General features: G+C 37.1%; 1 protein-coding gene across 8 annotated transcripts in view; it reads left to right on the forward strand.

Moving 5' to 3' along the window:
- Positions 1-18,304, forward strand: part of ATE1 (arginyltransferase 1) — an 84,868-nt gene extending 66,564 nt beyond the window's left edge. For 3 of the 8 annotated variants that reach the window (XM_075757756.1, XM_075757755.1, XM_075757753.1), the window contains exon 12: positions 15,196-18,304. In XM_075757756.1, coding sequence (XP_075613871.1) covers positions 15,196-15,374 — 179 coding nt within the window. In that variant the 3' untranslated portion in view covers positions 15,375-18,304. Of the gene's footprint in view, positions 1-265; positions 405-6,883; positions 6,967-15,195 lie in introns of those variants that run through there. The other 5 variants (XM_075757759.1, XM_075757757.1, XM_075757751.1 and 2 more) reach the window with 4 other exon arrangements.
- Positions 18,305-18,760: the final 456 nt, after the last annotated feature.

An 18,760-nucleotide genomic window follows, 5' to 3' on the forward strand; every position in this document is an offset into this window, starting at 1 on the left:
AAATGCAGTATGAGAAGAATTAGAAATAATTTACTTGGTATCCTGGCAATACTTTTATCCTTCCACTTTCCATTTTTTGTGAGGCTAAATCGCTCACATGTCTTTTTTTTTTTTTTTCTTCTACTAACATCTGTTGAGAATTTCAGTTGTTTGCTCCCGAGAGAAGTGTGTGAAAAATGGCTTCATGAAGTAAAATCTCTATGAAAATCTGCTTTTGGGATGGTAATTAAATTAGTGGAAAACTTCAAATCTTTCTTCCCATCAGCACTGGACTGTCAACACCTTTAAGAAGCAACTTCAGACAAGAGCAGATACAATCCCAGTCTGAAGTGGTGGCTTCAAAGCCTTCATCGTTTCATAGCCTCCTGAGTCTTTACGTGTACCAACAAGAGTGCTTTTCCCCAAGTGACAAAGCTGTGCTTGATCTGAATTGCTAGGCATGGCCCATGGCAATCTCAGTGTGGTGGAAGCTGCTTCCCACCTTCACTGCTTTGAGCAGAAGCTTTGAGTAGTGCAGAGCAAAAAGAACTTTAATGCTTTTTTTTTTTTTTTGTCGTTGACTGATTTGTTTGCTGAATTTGATGAATTAGCTAAGCTAATACACTTCTGTTCAGCTTCCTGTATATCTCATAATAGAATGAAATAAAAATGGAATTGAATGGAATACATTAATTAAAATGAAAGTACTTTCTGCAGTGTTGAAAAATACACGTGACAAAGGCATACACAGACTCCTCTGTGTTGGCTTTGTGTGTTCTTGGAGACAAGACACTCTTTGCTCCAGAGAGTATGGTCTAACCCAAACCACGATGGATGCAAAAGGGTGGTATAAAGAAACAGAGAAGCACCTCTGGTTTGTCTGGTCAGTTACAGTAATAGACTAAATTATAGTCTTTTAATAGACTAAACTGACTAAACTCTATGAAATATTTTGTAAACATCACAGTGAAGGAGACTTTTGAAGAGGGATCTAAGGAAGTACATTAGTTATCTTCTAGAGTTTATGGATATATCTTGTGCAGCATGAGAGGTGTAGGAGAAATGAAGAATATGGGGATACACAAAGGAGTTGCCTTCAAAACCAGAGGTAGTGGTCTGGGATATCAGGTCCCACAGTCAGTCAGAGGTAGAACTTGCAATACTGTCTGTAGGTGCTAGGAGTGAAGATGAGGTTGAAAGAGGCTGTGGGAAGCTTTCAAAGTGAGCTCTGTCTGATGTGGTCAGGTGTGGGGAACTGGTAGACACGTGCATGGAAAGATGGGGAAGTAAATTTTGCAGTGGTTCATATAGGTAGAATGATGAAAGAAGGACTTGACAAGAACAGAAGAAATCTGCTGAAATATGTAATGGATTAAAGCTTGAAAATCTGTATAGGTATTTGTAGAGCTGAGTAAGAGAGGCTGTTTTTTTAGATACACTATGTAGAAAGAAACTAGATGTGAAAACCTCGAGACATTAGGAAGCCAAAGTCACATAAAAGCAGACGTTTCCCAGTGCCTAACAATGCAGCAACCACCTTCCTCTCGTTGCTTTTGATGCAGACCAGGCTTTGCCTCTGCCATCTCCACACAGCAATAAAGATCTTGCTTCTTCCAGCAGAGGAGTGGAGGTCCTTAGAAGAATTTAGGTGTTAGACTATTTCCAGCTGGTCTGAGCCAAAATGATGATGATGATAGGCATTGGGGTCAAGAGAAGATAACTGGTGAGGTTATGTCTACACAAAACAACACTAAAAGCAGTGCCTGAGCTCTCCTTTCCAGGAGTATTACTCCGGTGATCAGTGCCAAAGTCCTGGGACTCTACACATCCTTGCGTAGAGGTCAGAATTTGAAGTGAGAGGTCTCACTTCAGACTCACAAGAATCACTCTGTAAAAAAAACCCCATTTGATGTATTACCTCACGAACAGAGTTGGTACCACATCACTAGTTCTTGAGTTACTAAAGAACATTACTTAAGATTTCCAGTCTTTTTCTGTAGTAGTTTGTAAGTTTTATTGCAAGTTTTTACCAGATTTTTAAAGCTTCTAGGAATACAAGCTGAAAAAACTTTTTCTTCAAAAATACATCTTTCTCACATATTACAGAACTAACTCCATTTTCTTTGCTACATACAAAATGAAAATTTTCACAATTTGGCAGCATTGTTATTCTGCTGCACATAAGCTAGAGTAATAAAAGGCAAACAACATTCCCAGTAATTAATGACTTCTAAATCCTCTTACTGGCAACTTGATTATGCATCTTAAGATTTCTTGCAAGAAACTGAGGGTTATTAGTTCTAGTAAATAAAACTTAGAATTCTTACTCAGAAATCTGCAGGCTTGGGCAGTTACACAAAACTGTATTTATTTTAAAAATATATGTCTGTGCATAATGCTTTCACTAGAAAAATGATCTGTCACAACTATTTCAATATCCTTGATTCCTAGTGCTGTGTTTTTCAAAACAATTTTACGTACCATTTAGGTACAATTCTTTGCTAATAAAAAGGGCATATTTCAAACATGTTTTACGTTTGTTATGTATGTGAAGGCAAGTATTTTATTGATTTTTCCCCTCCCCCATCAAGTACAGAGGCTGTTTAATTTTAAGGTATATTTTAAAGATATAGTGTATAAGCATGATTCTGGTCTTATTCCTTTTCCCTCTCTGAATGGAAAAGCCATGATCACATATTTGTATCCATAAAGTGAACCACGGCTGCCATTTGGTCATGTCTCATAGTTTAGATCCCTGTCAAAGTGATGTATACAGGTAGTGTTGCATCGTTGAATCTAGTAAGATGGACTAATACAAAAGGCAGTATACGCTAATGCTTATGAGGGTAGTGTGATGCACATTAACATTTATAAGGATAAATGCACTGAAGTTCTTGAGATGATGAAAATGTAGTCACAAATCTATCACAGATGGAAAACATTAAACAAATTGTTTAGAACTGTGCAATCATCTGATTAGGGAGAAACTGCTGGTCTGCTCTAAAACAACTGCTGTTTATAATTTTTTTAAGAGATAGTGTTTGTACTTGGGAGAGTTAGGAAACAGTTTAAATAAATTCTGATAGATCATGAACTAAATTCTTCTAAAGAACTAACTTTCCACTCTTATCAGAGGTATAGGTAATAAATTTGAATTCTAGAACCAAGACGACAGACAGACATATCAATAATTTCTAGCAGCTCCTCTAGAAGAGATACATCTTACAAGTTTGTATCTGTATCTGATTAAGCTTATAACCCCTCGGAATCATTAGAATGCCTATTTCTAAATCTAGTGTGATCCTTGAGCATACAAGATACTTAAATAATGAAGATAGTGCCAATAAGGTGTAGCCAAGCAAATTTTTCCCTCACTTTTTAGTATGTTTGGAAATGACTGGCATGGAGTTTTAGCCTCACATGCAAAAATATGCTCAAATATTCCAGTGCTTCTCTAATAAAAAGGTAATAATATTAACTTAATTTGTGGGTCCTAAACCCTGGCACTGCATAAATTGGCTTGTGGGTTAGAAATTACTCTGAACCATCAGCTCTGAAACGGAGTCTCCCAAAACAATGGGTTGCAAAGACAGAAAGCTCCTTAAAACGTGATCTGAAGTATGGTCGTAATATGACCTCTGTTTTGCGTTGTTCTACCAAATCTCAAACTCCGCTAAATATTTGTGATTAAACGTTTATATATCTGCTTCTGACACACATGTAGCACAGTAAACCAACACCCCTCAAGAAGGACCATCATCTGACTTCTAGTGTAGTTCATGAAACATTTGGCTTGGACTGCAAATTTCCCAAAAATATGTGTTAATCCAAAATGACTGTCATAGAGGTTGTGTAACGAACAGATGTATTTTGAAATTACATAATTTTTGAGGGCTTTGCTTGAAAAATAAAGATAACTTGGCATACTTCTGACATCGAAGAGATGAATCTTAGATGGTTGTGTGCTCAAGATACTCCTTCACCATTTGAATGTTGTGGCATTTGATTCCCTAGTAGAATAATCCTGCTTTTTTTTTTGTGACTGGACCAGAAGTGAACTCATTAGTAGGTGAAGATTCAGGGGAATGTGGGGAAGGACAAAGACTGCCAAATCTTGTAGGAATCATTTTCCATACTCAGAAGGCATTAGAAACACAAGAACAGAAATTAAAAATTAAATAATGTGGGATAAGTAGAGCGATCATGCAGATTTATTTCATCCCGAGGATAACTAGCATATGGGATTAGTTTCAAAATGTGATAAAAGTTAAAAGCTGTAACTAGGAACAGATACAGAGCAGCTGTGGAAGCGACACCACAGGCATGTGCTGAGTCCCGGCTCAGCCACACACTACCAGCCACCACAGCAAGCTTTTTCCAGGGTCAGACCTTTTGTAATGATCCTTGGTGCCTCAGAACATGTTTACTCTCTGCTCTGGTGACATCATCCTGACTTTTCACATGCAACTTAATTGATTCCATGTTTTAATTAATTTAGCCAGTAAATTGATTTCTCTGATTTGATTTATTTAGCTGATAAGCTACTGCCAGTTGCTTCAGTTCTACCTATTTCATGGAAATGCTTGCATTTGTAATTCTCTTTTATTTGTATTGACTCTTGTATTTAGGGTTTTTTCCTCCTCCTGTATCAGTCTTAATGAGGACTTTGCTTTGCCCTTCATTTTGAAAGATCCTCTTAGTGCTTTCTGCCATTTTCACTTCTATACAGTTCAAATATTTTAATATTTAGTATTTAATTCTTTCAGATTTTTCCCTGTTTCCATCCCATTTTTTGGACCTATAAGTCCCTAAAGCATAACCTAGTAACTTTTGTCTTTTGTACTATCTTTTATTCCATTGGTTTTACTGTTGTTGTAAACTTGGGGCTCAGTACTGCCTTTTGCTATCAGATTGAAATCTCATTTAAACCTGTGATTAAAAGTCCCTGGAAATCTGGTTGAAAGTGGAGCTGCCCTCTTGTGAAAGTCTGAAGTCATCATCGAATATTTTGGGTTGGAAGGGACCTCAAAGCCCATCTAGTTCCAACCCCCTGCCATGGGCAGGGACACCCTCCACTAGCCCAGGTTGCCCAAAGCCCCATCCAACCTGGCCTTGAACACTGCCAGGGAGCCAGGGGCAGCCACAGCTTCTCTGGGCACCCTGTGCCAGGGCCTCAGCACCCTCACAGGGAAGGATTTCTTCCATCTAATCTAAATCTCCCCTCCTTCAGCTTAAACCCATTCTCCCTTGTCCTGTCACTACACTCCCTGATAACCAGTCCCTCACCATCTTTCCTGTAGCCCCTTTAGGTACTGGAAGGTGCTCTAAGGTCTCCCTGGAGCCTTCTCTTCTCCAGGCTGAACCACCCCACCTCTCTCAGCCTGTCTCCATAGCAGAGGTGCTCCAGCCCTCTGACCATCTTTGTGGCCTCCTCTGGACTTTCTCCGACAGCTCCGTGTCTCTCTTGTACTGGGACCCCAGAGCTGGATGCCGGTGGGGTCTCACAAGAGCACAGTAGAGGGGGAGCGTCGCCTCCCTTGACCTGCTGGTTATGTTTCTTTTGATGCAGCCTGGGATATGGTTTTAGTGGAGTTGAGTATTTGGCTTCTTGGGTAAATCTTACTGAATTACAAGGTATTTCAGCTACCAGTTGAAATGGAAATGCAGTTTATGTAGTGTTTCTGGGTTTTTTTTCTTATGCAAAATATGTTCAGGAAATAGATGGAATAAGCTGTTCTGTTTGACATGTCAGCGTAGTTACTAGTTTTAATGTTCTACTAGAGTTAGTAATGAGGTAAGCATTCTGTGTTTATCTAAGAAAAATATTTATTCATGTTTTTCATGAGGAATGAATGAAATATTTCATTCATCCCTAATAGAAAGTGTTTGTGTCACAGCTGCTTTCCATCCCTCATCTTTTCTCTTTAGGATGCATCCCTAATTTAGTTTTCTCAGCCTTTAATTCACAGATTTAATGGTATGTGTAATATGTCTCTATCAACAGTAACTGGGTCACTTTCGATGATGTTCTTCAGATGACAGGCACCTTGCTACGCTCTTTGGAAAGAATCTGTGTGCATTTTTAATTCCCTCTTAGCGAGTGAATTAAAGAGTTGTTTTCATGTGCTGTTTCCAAGTGCTCGTTGGATTTTGACCATCATTTTCCCTTCTGTCTCTTAAGAGAAACGAGCAGCTCAAAATACTGAACATTCCCATGTTGTTCTGAATAACTTGGATACACAGACCTAGTGTCTCACGCTGTTCATACATTTAAACTGTACCTGCTGCAGTTCTTCTTCTGGTCTTTGTACATGTGGTGCATTTAAACTGAACCCATAATTGAATGTTGACTGGATAACCAAAAATGGTATTTAAAACAAGAAAACAAAACAAACCACAAAAGCCTCCTGGGCATGCAGGTAATATTCTTCGTTGGCAATTCACGTTCTCATTTCTCGTATCTGAAGTCATCAAGAATAGTGTCAGAGATACAACTTCAGAAGAATTGACTGGTTCATTTTGTCTTCTGGAAGAGCATCCGGAAGTGGAATACATGCTGTCTACTAGATTATATGTCTTTTTTTTTTTTTTTTTTTTGCCTTAGTGGCTTGACTTTGGAGGCAAACTGGATACTGTTTTCAGGTAGGAAGTTGTTCAGTCTCGTTTAAGTAATGTTTTCCCAGGAACTAATAGTCTTTTTTGTAGTGCATCCCTGGAAAGCAAGTCCTTGGAGAAATATCAGCATCATTTAAATCTAGCCCTTTTGTAGCCATTTCTCTGCCACCCTATTTCAGGATAATAAATTGAGGTAGGTTAGAATAATTGTGTTATATGAGAGCTCCTCATAAATAACCTGGGAATTTTATACTTATTGTTTTATCTCTTTCAAACGTTTCCAAAACAGTGGGCCATACTTGGATTTTAGCGTCAATAATATGGGCAATCTATTCCAAGAATTGTATGTGCAGGTAAGCAGAAGCCTTTGCAGGTTGCTGTGAATTACAGCTGAAAACTAGAACTGCTATGAATTGATGTATTCACAGGAAATGTTTTCCATTGGCCCCTATTCATGTTTACTATTAGAATAATAAGAGTCAAAACACAATGAGTTATTGTTTCCGTGTGGCGCAGCAGGGTTAGCGGATTTTGAATGCATTTCTCAAGTGATTAGTCTGCTTGCTTCTCAAGATCGAATTGCAAATCTTAAACCAGTTGTATGATTTCAGGCACAAAGGCCAAAAGTTTTGTCCAGAAGATGTCTTTAGGATTTACTTGTGTTGCAACTTCCTGTCTTTACCCATTTCAAGGTTCCCTATAAGTTATACTTATAAAACTGTAATTCTTCTGTCTTCATGTTTTAAGGGTCATTGGTAATGATGAGATGCATTTTTCTCCTAAGAAACATTCTCTTTTTGAACAATGATTTCAGAAGTTCCTATTTTGTTCTTGTTAGAGTAACTGCAAAGAGTTGGCCGATTGAGAATATCCTGAGCATTTTGCTGTACTTCCTTTGTGACTTGTGCTTTCTGGTTTTAATTAAGAATTCTTTTCATTGAAATTTGTTGTTGTTGTTTATGCTTCATTTTAACTGTACTCTTATTTTGGTTCAAGTTAGTATTTTTATACCCTGAGGCATACTGGTCTTTAATATTTCTCAATGTCTGACTCTAGTATGAAAGAAGCAATATGGGAAAAAACACATTTCAACTCACTGTTTTATATGAATATTACTATTAATGGGTATCACTTATCTTGTCACTGTGTATTGTCTGTTTTGGTTTTGAGGATGACGTTCTATGATTTGCTGGTGAAGGAAGAGAAGTAATGCTTTAAATTGAATAAGAAATGAGCTTAAATTCAAAGGTCAGATACATTAGACTTCTGATTGAGGTGGAAATATTTTCTATTTCCAGTAATTAATATCTCCTATATTTCAGTCATAAAATTTGAAAAGCTAATTTGTTTCTTCCTATTAAAGTTTCTTTGTTTTAAAATCATTGATCATTAACTGCGACAAGGTCATGTAAACCAGATGTAGCTTTTCTTTAAAAAAAATTCGACAAGGCTGTAGTGTTTCTCAACTAAATGAGCATTGCTGTAGCGTGACCAGCAAAGGATGGGTGCTTCTTTTCATTATTTTTACACCTAGTTTGAAAGCTTGGTTATCATGAAATGTTTTAACTCCTTGTAAATTGAATTTTAAACCTATTATTTTTCTTTGATTTGAAAAATGTGAACACTGTGTTCCTCTTTAAAAATGATGCAAGTCCTTTCTTCTTCAAAATTGAAAAATAAAAACCAAAACCAACTTGAAACAAATCCAAAAAGCAAGCATACCCTTTGAGCTGTCAGTCTGAAAATACAGCAGTTGTCAAGTGTTAATCTTTCTACTTTTTTATTGTTAATTTAATATTTGGGGGTAAAAATTTTTTGAGATTCCATTTTAAGCAAAATGGAAACTAATTTATAATGCGAGTTATTTACATGGCAGTTTCCTTCAAAGACTGCTTTCGAAGTAAATCACAGGTTTCAGTTAATGGCACAGCTTTAAATATTTAAAATTTTGAATTAGGACTGATTCCTTGTCTGTTTCCTTCCTTCCTTCCACTTTTTCATCCTAGTATGGAGAAAATACAATGCAGTTTCTCTGTGAGGCATGGATGAAGAAGTACAAAGTGAAGATGGCCAAATACTTTCTTTGTTCCAGGGGGTTTAAGTAGCATTTAAGGAAACTGAAACTTATGATCAGAAACAGCATTATTTTGGAGTTTAGCAGGAGTATCTTTTTTGAATTAGAAGTACCAGAGCTCAGTAAGGTTTCTTACTAATTCTGAATCCATTCTGTACAGAAAATGTAAGAAATATTTTTCTGTGACTAATGTGGGGTTTTTAAAAGTGGCAGTTGTCCTTATTCCTATTTAAAAAAATAAGAAAGTAAATAAATTTCACACTTATTAAAAATTATTTCTTAATTTTTTTTCCCGTAAATGGAAAAATGTACTTTAAAAAAGTGTTAGCTTGCTGGCATCTCTAGATTATACCCCTGACAAACGTAAAAATGCCATGTTTGCGAGGAGTATGTAGAAGGGGGACGAGGGAAGAGGTACCATTGACTTGGCACCCCTCACGCATGGCTCAGAAGAGCCGTACAGATCGCTGCCGCTGCAGGCTGTCTTTCCAAATCAGTATTGATCAAAACCAGCTTGATCCAAATCAGCCACCACCGAAAAACTGGTTTAGTAATAGTTTGCTACAAAACCCCTGTTGAACCATCACACTTTTTTCAATGCCATGTTGGCTCCAAGCCTGCATAGAGTTGCAGCAGGCTGTCGCAGCTCGCTCTCTGTTCTCTGAATCTCAGTTGCACGGCTCTGCACGTGCTTACCCAGCTTTCGGACCAGATGTAGCTGTTTTTCACTTCAGCTTATATTAGGTAGTAATAATAAAAATTAATGCACGCAGAGAATAAAAATATTTGGATATTGGCTTCCCAAAATAATTTTATAAAAATGCAAATCAATTCCTATGCTGTAAGAAAAAAAAATTCAGAACATGAAACTTTGAATTCCTGTGCAAATGCACACTGATGCCTGTTTTGCTATCGCTGTGAATAAAAATGGTAAAAGTATTCCTCCTCCTTATTTGATGTTGGTATTTCAGCCGGAATGCATATCAGCATTCGAAACTCACGTTTTGGTTTTGGGAGGGAGCTTGCTTTGGGTTGTGCAAAGAAATAAAACCTGAATTGTACAGGAATATGTTAGACTTCCTGCTCTTCACATTCCTCGAGTCCCTTGAGTAGAAAAGTATTTCTGGGGCTGATCGCTGGGTGAGGCTGTCTTCGAAGACCACTGCTGTTACTTTTAGCTTATTTCTCCATGTCGCTCAGCGATGTTGACTGTGCTTTTGCCGAAGGTGTGTGTGCGTGCGTGTAGCTGGGTAAGAAATCAAACCAATATCTGCCTGACATCTGCCAAGACAAATTACACTGAGCATCTTTAGATCACTTCTACTTTTTGCTTTGTTTTTTACTCATACTTAGCAACGTATCTGATATGCTCTTTTTTGTTGGTTTTTTGTTGCCTTTTTTTTTTTCCCCCCGAAAACAAATCCTCCATGTACGAATTGCATTTAATAGTGATATGGGGCGGGGAACAAAAAATTTTAACACCTATTTTCAATATTTGCATTTTTTAATGGAATCGTGATGGCAAGATTGAATTATATATGAAATCTCTCCTATATTCAAATTTCACTAGAGGAATGCTATATAGATAATTTGCTGGTTTAGGACTATAGAGGAGAAGAGAAACAAGAGACAGTTAATTTATTCAACAGGAATTCAGACGTACTTTTAGCTTTGAGACTTAGGGGATGATATTTCTGTAAAGACAGATAGTTGGCATCCTCAGTTGCTAAGTTTCCTAAAATGACAGGTACTTTCAATCTACAGAATGGAGTTTTCTGAAGTTTAGGTTTTATTTTTATGTATCTACCACCCAAACTATATTGATACGTATGACTGAATTATAGGGTTAAATCTTGTATGTTTTATATGTGAAGTGACAGTGTCTCTTCTGCAGACTGCAGTTAATCAACAGCTCCATGAGAAGGTAATAGTCACAGATACAAAGGCAAAGTCCCAAGAATTCAAATGGAAATTAGCAGTACTGTACCTCCTCCTAGTACTATTGTTCATTTAAAACAGTCTTTGTTGGTAGAACTGCTCCCACCAAATCTACTCATTTCGAATGACAAAGATGAAGTGGTTCCAGTGGTGTCAGGAGAAATTGCACAGAAATAGATAAATTGTAAAAAAATGTGAAAAACCCCACAAAAACACGTTCTAAGACCCAGTGATATTTGCTTAGATGAAGAAAGTGTGGACTTACAGGAGGATGGTTTCTACAATACTCTTAAGAAGCAACTTGCGTGGCACAGTCTTTGAAACCGTGGCGTACAAGGTCTGGTCTTAGACAGGGCTGGACCAGGGAGATGGCTAAAGAAGCAAGCCTTAGGAACTTAACTGGCTAAAAATTATAACTTGATGAGGCATCCAGCAAGTATTCACTTGGAAAAGAAATTTTGTCTTCAAACCCATGATTTTATCTTTTTGAGGGTTATGTAAATTAAGGCACCAACTACTGGTGAGGTAAAGCAGAGGTTAGTGGGAGACTCAGGAGGTATAAAATGAAAAAATGTGAGGAGGAAAAATATACTTTTTTAACTTGTTACTGGTAACAATACTGCATTCAGTAATTACAGTAATGATTAGCATTGCTCTAACCTATTGTTCCACTACCTGATCAGTCTGAGTTCTTCCAGAAATGGAAGTCACTAACTGAAATTTGTTTAATAAAGCATGAAGTAATACTTATTGATAGAGATGTTTTTCTTATTTTCAACAAGTATTTTTATTTAATATAGCATATGATCTCATTTTGAATTGGGATTGCTCCTGTATCCCAGCATCAGTCACACAGAGAAGACCTGTTAGAATTCAGTTAGTGTCATCTTAAATATAAAGCAAATTTTATCGTGTGCCACTCAGCAGGAACAGATACTGAATTTTTCTTTTGGGGAGGGTAATTTCTTTTTTAAACAATGCCAGAGTCCAGTCTGCTTTTATTTTTCCATTAAATTCTCTTAAATCTATTCTGCTTAGGTTTAAATCATTAATAAAGGGTGTACTTTCCTGAATTCATAAGGTGTTGCCCCCAGAGCAGTAGCAATTGAAAGGTGGCTGAATTTTAACTTACGGATTTGTTCTTGTGGTAACACAAGTTCCTATTCGCGTTCTCTGAAAGCTTAACTGTGTACTTGAGATTATTTTACTGATGCTTAACATTTCAGTAAAAGGTTTCTTTTTCAGATGGCATTTAAATTACCTATATTTAAGTACTTTTACAGAAGGTTATTTTTATCATTAAAGTTCTTATTTTGGGGGGAGTCAATGGAAAAATGTTCACTAAAACAGGTAATCTTTGTAGACATTTGGACTATTATTTTTCTGCCTTTCAAACCTTATTTGAAGAATCTGGAATCAACCTTAATGTGTAGAACAAATATAAATACAGTCGATCAAATGTACGTTTGTAAGACCAAACATATCTGGCTTTAAACTTTTCCTGATGATAAATTCATTACAAAGTCATTATGTATGTAGTTTGCACATACTATGTATGTAGTTTGGCTGTATTAAGCTTAAACCATGTGTGAAGCATTCATATTACCTTGATTTTTATTTTTTTTTCCAAGATATTGGTGTTTCTCGATTGCTCTGGGAGAGCCTTCTCCTGCCTGAGGGTCGCGTTATAAACGCATGTCACAGTCCAAGAAAGGACCGGTCTACAGCATGGCTTGGCAAGGACCGGTCTACAGCATGGCTTGGCAAGGACCGGTCTACAGCATGGCTTGGCAAGCCTTACCGCTCCCCAGAAAAGCCTTGGCTGCAGCGCTTAACAAATTTGCTAGAACCCTCGGCGTAACAACTGTTTCATATAGCTGCTATATATAGAGCTAGAGCTAGCATGGCCTGATTGCAAGGGGGGTAATGCACCAGCTGCGCTTGATGTAATGAATAAAAGTGGAGTAAGGGTATAAATGCTGAGCAGCAAGAACAGTTCAGCCGAGCCAGTAAGGCTATAGTGAAACCAAAGGTGCAGTAGCTTTAGTTCCTGTAAGAAATGCAGTCTGGGGCCAGGAACGCTACGGGCCAAAAGATGAACTCATCCAGAGTATCAGGCTTCAGTATTATTTGCAAGCAAAGAGTATCAACAGTGAGTAGTGAATAGCTTTGAAAGTGCTTTTGGCATGAAACTGTGAAGGCTAGGCTTGGCGTAAATCCATTTCAGGATACAAACTTATAGTCAGCCTAGAGGTGCAGTAAATATCAACTTTGCAATTTAAGAAGTTAAAATAACTTTACACTTGTGTCACCTCCAGAAGCTAAACTTGCAAATTTTTCCTTGGTGAACTTTGAGAAGGGAGGAGGATGTAAGAGAAGAGGCAGTAGGGCAGGTAGTAAAAAAAAAAAAACCTGTTGGGATATCAGAAAGGTGTTGGCCACACATCAAAAACCTAACGGGTTTCAAAGAGGGAGAGAAAGCCATAAAGTGTTTTTGATTTTGGTGTTTATCTAAAGCAATTGCCAACAATAATTAGCAGAGAATGCAATCTTAGCAAGTACTATTCAGATTTTCTTCCTTCAAACCACGTTTTCCTCGTTAAGTCTTAAGAAATACATTGTGCTTTCATATTAGGAATCAAAACACAGATAAAAGTAATGAAGTCATTCTAAACTTTGTAAAGCAGGCTTTGTTAGGTTTCACATACTAAATTCAGGCAATCAGCAGAAAAATGTTTATAAGGCATTTCTGTGGATGAATAGGGGCAGGTTCTTAAGAATGTCTTGCAAAGAAAAGCACTTAATGACCTCCTTTGTCTTTATTAAAGCCTAAAGAGTATTAAGCTTTTCATAGTAAGGGTCACATTTGAATAGAGATTTTTTCAGCTTCTTCCAGACAAGTTGTTTAGCATACCTGTGGCAAGTCCAAAGGCTACTTACACACAAAGAATAGGTGAACTATATTTTTCAGTCTCTAGTGAGCTTCAGGTATGTGAACTAAGGCAAGACAGGACGTGGTGACTAATTGGCTTCCCTGAGCTGGTGTCCTATCCTCTGCATTTTGGATCTATTGCCCTTTGTGAAACTTGCTGAGAAAGTTCTACCTCTGTTTATTCTCTTATAAATAAAACCTATTTTTACTCATGAAGTAGCTATTTGAATTATCTGGATGTCCCCAGCAGTGGGTTTGGTTTTGAGTCAACCACTGATCAGCAGAAGGCTTCACTGGGAGACGGGGTAGAGTCAATGGCCTCCAGGTCCTGTTCTAGGAGCCTTACATGTCCTAACCTAAATCAAGAAAGTACATGGACATATAAAATATTTTAATTTGGGGCAGATTGATGCAGTACTTAAAGCTAAGCAATTATACTTACTTGTGCTGTCTCTTCAGTCAGAATAATGTCCCGATGCCAAAAACCAATTGAGTCTTTGCATAGTTTATGTCCCCAGATGCTGACCTCCTAGTAAGCATCTCTGTTACTATTTGAATTTCTATGGTTCTGTTCTCAAACTCATATTTCAGTTTCTGTGTTCAAGTTGACTCTTACATTGATGGCTTTTTAAACCTCAAGTTCAGAAAAGTCCAAGATTTTATTTACCAGTATGTTGTAATAATTTTATTTATTTATCCTGCAGTGGCGTGTGGCATGTTCTCTCGCTTTCTGTAAAGAATTTTCTAGCACTGTAAAGCCAATTTTTCTGACACACAGCAGCTATATAACATTATTATTCAGCAAGAGTAGCATCAATTGGGTTAATAAACATAAGGAAGTTTTAACTTGTTCAACAATGCTCTTTTGTGTATGGTTCTGGTTAAATTAAGTCACAAAGGGTCTGTAGGTGAGGTTAAATGAGATTCAACTACGGTGTGTGTATCTTTGAAAGCTTGAGGAGTTATGTTGTGTCCACCCAGCTAGTGCTTGCACTGCTAACTCTGTCGTTCTGCAGATCAGACTTGAAGTAAGGTCATGTGTTTAACTTCATTCTACTAGAGAAACTTAGAAACCAGTATAAATGAGGAAAAAAAGATGGGGGCTGGAGGGCCAGAGAGTTTTGCCTGTGGAAGTGGTTTATTGCCTGATGCTTACCGAAGGCAAACAGCATGGAGGCTTCTTGCTGATGTAATACACTTTTCACAACTGGGGAAAGGGAGTGCTCTGTGCTGGTGGGTTTTGCAAGTGATGTAATAATTAAGTGCAATATGGCAACAACAGCAAGTCTCTTCTGGCCAATTGTGTTTGAAAGTATTTCCCAGATAGAGTTTCACTTCTGGCAGTGGTTCCAGCGAGCATTAAATGAATGTGAATTTTGAAATACAGCAGTAGAGGTATTTTCCGAAATGCCATATATCACCGTTAGAAATGTGTGATGCATGATTTATTTTTTCACACGCCGCAAATACAGTTACTTTGCAAGCTAGGTTTTGTTTTCAACCATGACTCAAGAAGACAGCTCTGTAGATCAGCTCTGCTTTCATCTGCAGATTGGTTTTATTACTTCATATAGTTTTCATGCTGCATATTGAAGTTAGTTGCATAAATTCAGATCATATGGACAATATACATAACTATTTGTGTTCTCTGATTCAGTTGATGAAGGTCGTATTAAGGAACTGGGCCGAGTGAGAGTACTTCACAAGAGAACCGTGATGCCTTACAGTGTGTATAAGAGAAGAAGGAAGGGGCCAAGCGACGAAGCCAGTGTTCAACAATACGCAAGTTTGGTTGGACAGACCTGTTCGGAAAGAATGTTGTTGTTTAGAAGTTGAAAAATCGTTAAATGGCATTTCGATGGCACCACATTTTATTGCACTGCCACTGGATGATATGTACTATATTCGTGTGTTGGTATGCCTATCAAATAGCAGTATGAGTTACAGGTGTATGTCTAGGCTTGTGTGAATACATGGTACTGTGTTTAAAGGCCAACTCCAATAAAACTTACAATATGGCAAGGCTTTAGCAATATAAATTTAGAAAAACATGCTTGCAATATATTTTAATTAAGTAGTTCTAGCCTTTCTGTGCATTTTGAATAATTCTAAGGATCTAAGCAAAATGAGAAACAGTTGTCTTTTTGTAGAGACTAAGGTTGACTAAATCTAGATTACCACTAATTAAATTGCAAATCTTTTCAAATAGCGCCTTGGATATCTGTCTTTAAAAATTGCCATGAAATTTATGCTTGCATTTGTATGCTCCCAAACTCTTGCAAGAGAATTGAAACATGCTGTTACTTTCTAAGGTGAAATCTGGCATGGTTTAATTTTATTTCAATAGTATATTTAAAAACAGGAATAAATAATTTTCACTGCACATTCTTCATTTGTTTAAAGCTGTAGGTTGGTGTCTGAGGTCCTAGCGAATGTAGGAATTCATAGTAGATTCTTAGTGGCAGGGGATGCAGTGCTTTGGAAAACTTTCCCCTTTAGAGATGAAACAGAATAGTTGCACTATAAATATACCAAAGAGATGCAGCCAAGTGGCACAGTGGTTTTTTTGGTATAAGCCTTATCCTTTGTCTAAAAAGAGATGATGTTTTAATGCACATCACTAATGTGAAATAGAGCTTGGGAGGTTTATCCTATAGCTCTTCAGTGCACATTTCAGAACTGTGCTGAAAAAAAGACATGAGGTACCATTGCTGGGATTTGCTGCAATTTTTTTCTGCAGAGTTGTGTGGGAAGACTTAAAATATCATATTCCTGGGTTTTTAGTGTTTTGTTTATGGTGCAGCAGCTCACAGGTTAACATCTTTAATAACATTTTACTAAATACTTCTGTTGGAAACACAGGAAGTTGTGATGCTTTATGAAAGCACTTTATTATCTGACGTGAACGTTGGCATTAGTAGTCTGTGTCCCTATCAAGTCATACGAGTTGTAGGAATTTGGGAAATTATTATTATACTATTGTATAATTCAGTAATGTATTACAACATCGTGACAATACCAATGCATTTGTGTTTCTTATCTTCTCGGATAACAGGAGCTAGGATTTACCTTGAGTCAACTTGAAGTTTCCCGTTAAACTTTCAAGAAAGAATCTTACTCAAGAATATCTGTGTAGGTGTGTTTTCCCAAAAAGGAACCAAATTCAGTTTTACCCTCTGAGGGTTACATCTCCTATCATTCTTGGGCTTGGTTTGATTTTAAACACTAGGCCAATACTATTCATTGTTGATTTTTATGTGGAACAGACATAAGAATTTTGGGATTTAAGTGCATTGCAGATGTAACTTTTTTTTTCCCATATCTGTTTGATCATTGTAATATTATTGATATAGATTACAGCTTCAACCCTAATTTTAAAAAGTAATGTTATGTTTTATTAATTGGGATGTATTCTATTGATGTATTCCCAGTCTGCAACAATTTCTGTCAGCATTATATCTGGTATTTGTGTGTTGCCTGGTACCGAGAAGTTCCTGTACACTGTACAGTCTAGTTTGTCCATGTCTTATCTAAACCTATTGCCATGGGAGAACCACTAAATACTACTTATGAATATTATTATAAAGAGTTCCCTTCTGTGGAGAAAATACTCTTGCCACTCAGTGAAATGTCAAATAGCATTAACGTTTCCTGCCTGCACAATGTGTTGAAAAGTGGTGATGCCAACATGGCTTAAAACCAAAACAAATGAGAAAACCTTTTTATATGATATAGAATCAGTTAATGGGCACAGAGGAATTTCAGTATGATTTGCAAAATCTTAAAGATTGTCAAAACCATTTAATGATGACCTCGCCGTGCTCTTGGAGAAGTTAAAGTTTTTGTTAAATTGCAAGGGAGCAGACTTAACATCAGCACTGAGAGTGCTGGAAGAGCCCCATCTTTTTGTGCCCACTGTTTGTTACTGAGATGCCTTCTAGATATGTATTAGACTTCTATCTGATGCTCTGTTTCTCTTGGGGAGCTTTTAAGAACTGCAGTTAAAGAAAAGTGGGATAATTATAAAATGGAAAATTGAGTACAGCTTAACGTTGTCATTGGTGTGACCACTAGAGGTAAATGACCATTTTCTGTGAATTCTGAAATGGTGCTTTCGTTTTCTGACCTCCACTGGAACTGCAGCACTACGGCACGTTGGGCTTCTGACTCTTACTGAACTCAGATAGATAGATATATTAAAAAAAAAAAAAAAAAAAGGTAAAAATTGAGATTCTTTAGTGTCATTTTAAAAGGAAATCAGTGCAGTATTTTTCAGGACTGATAACTCTATCCCTATTTTAGAAGTGGAATAGAGTCTGAGGATGAAGTTCTGTAAGTTTTGCCATTGACTTCAGTGGAGCTGAAAATTCATTACTATTATAGTTTTATTAAATAAGATGTTGTCATTGAGAATTATTGAATTTAAAGATATTTAATTTAGTATGAAATATTTTAGGATTTTTTTTTAGTCTAGGTAGTTTGTGAGAGTTTATCCCAAAAGTAAGGTTGCTTTGTTCTATCGTCTGTTGATAAATGAGCATAAAATGGTGGTAAGAAAATGCAGAGCTGTGACCAGTGCTAAAAAATACCATGCTTTGTTTTAATTGGAAATAAATGGGGAGCTTACTCATTTCCAGCATCGACACATTTCAGTAAATGCAAAAGAACCCGCATGTTGAGTTTGTAATTGCTTTTCAGCAGGCCTGTTTGACTTGTAAGTATAGAAAATAAAGTTATTTCTAGTCTCTGTGAGTTGTTACAAATAATTAATAGCTCCGAGTGTGACTTCTGTCTTACTTGGTAGGAATTCATTATCTTGGAGGTTGACTAAGTGTCCAGAGGATAGCAAAATCGGGGAAGTCAAAGAGTAGGAGTGAGTAGGAGGGATACCTGTCAGTTCAAAACATATGGCCATATTTTACAACTGAATTTTAGTTCTAGCTACACAGATTAACAAAAAGAGTTTATGCTTTGAAACAGAATTTAGAATTCTTTTGAGAATAGAATAGAATAGAGAGGTAGGCTTTTCACAAATGGAGAGTAGATAGGACTAGCTGTTTGGTTTAGTGAGGCTATACCATTTCTAGTTGGTTGAAAATAAACTTTCTCTGAAGTAAGAAGCCAAACAAGCAACACAGAAATCTGGATTACATGCACAAAGATAACCAAGCATCGATCGTTTTCCTGCTGCATGGGGCACAATTCCAGCTAATTCTGGTTCC

This window comes from Balearica regulorum, chromosome 7 (genome assembly GCF_011004875.1).
Source record: "Balearica regulorum gibbericeps isolate bBalReg1 chromosome 7, bBalReg1.pri, whole genome shotgun sequence".
NCBI classification, from domain to species: domain Eukaryota; kingdom Metazoa; phylum Chordata; class Aves; order Gruiformes; family Gruidae; genus Balearica; species Balearica regulorum.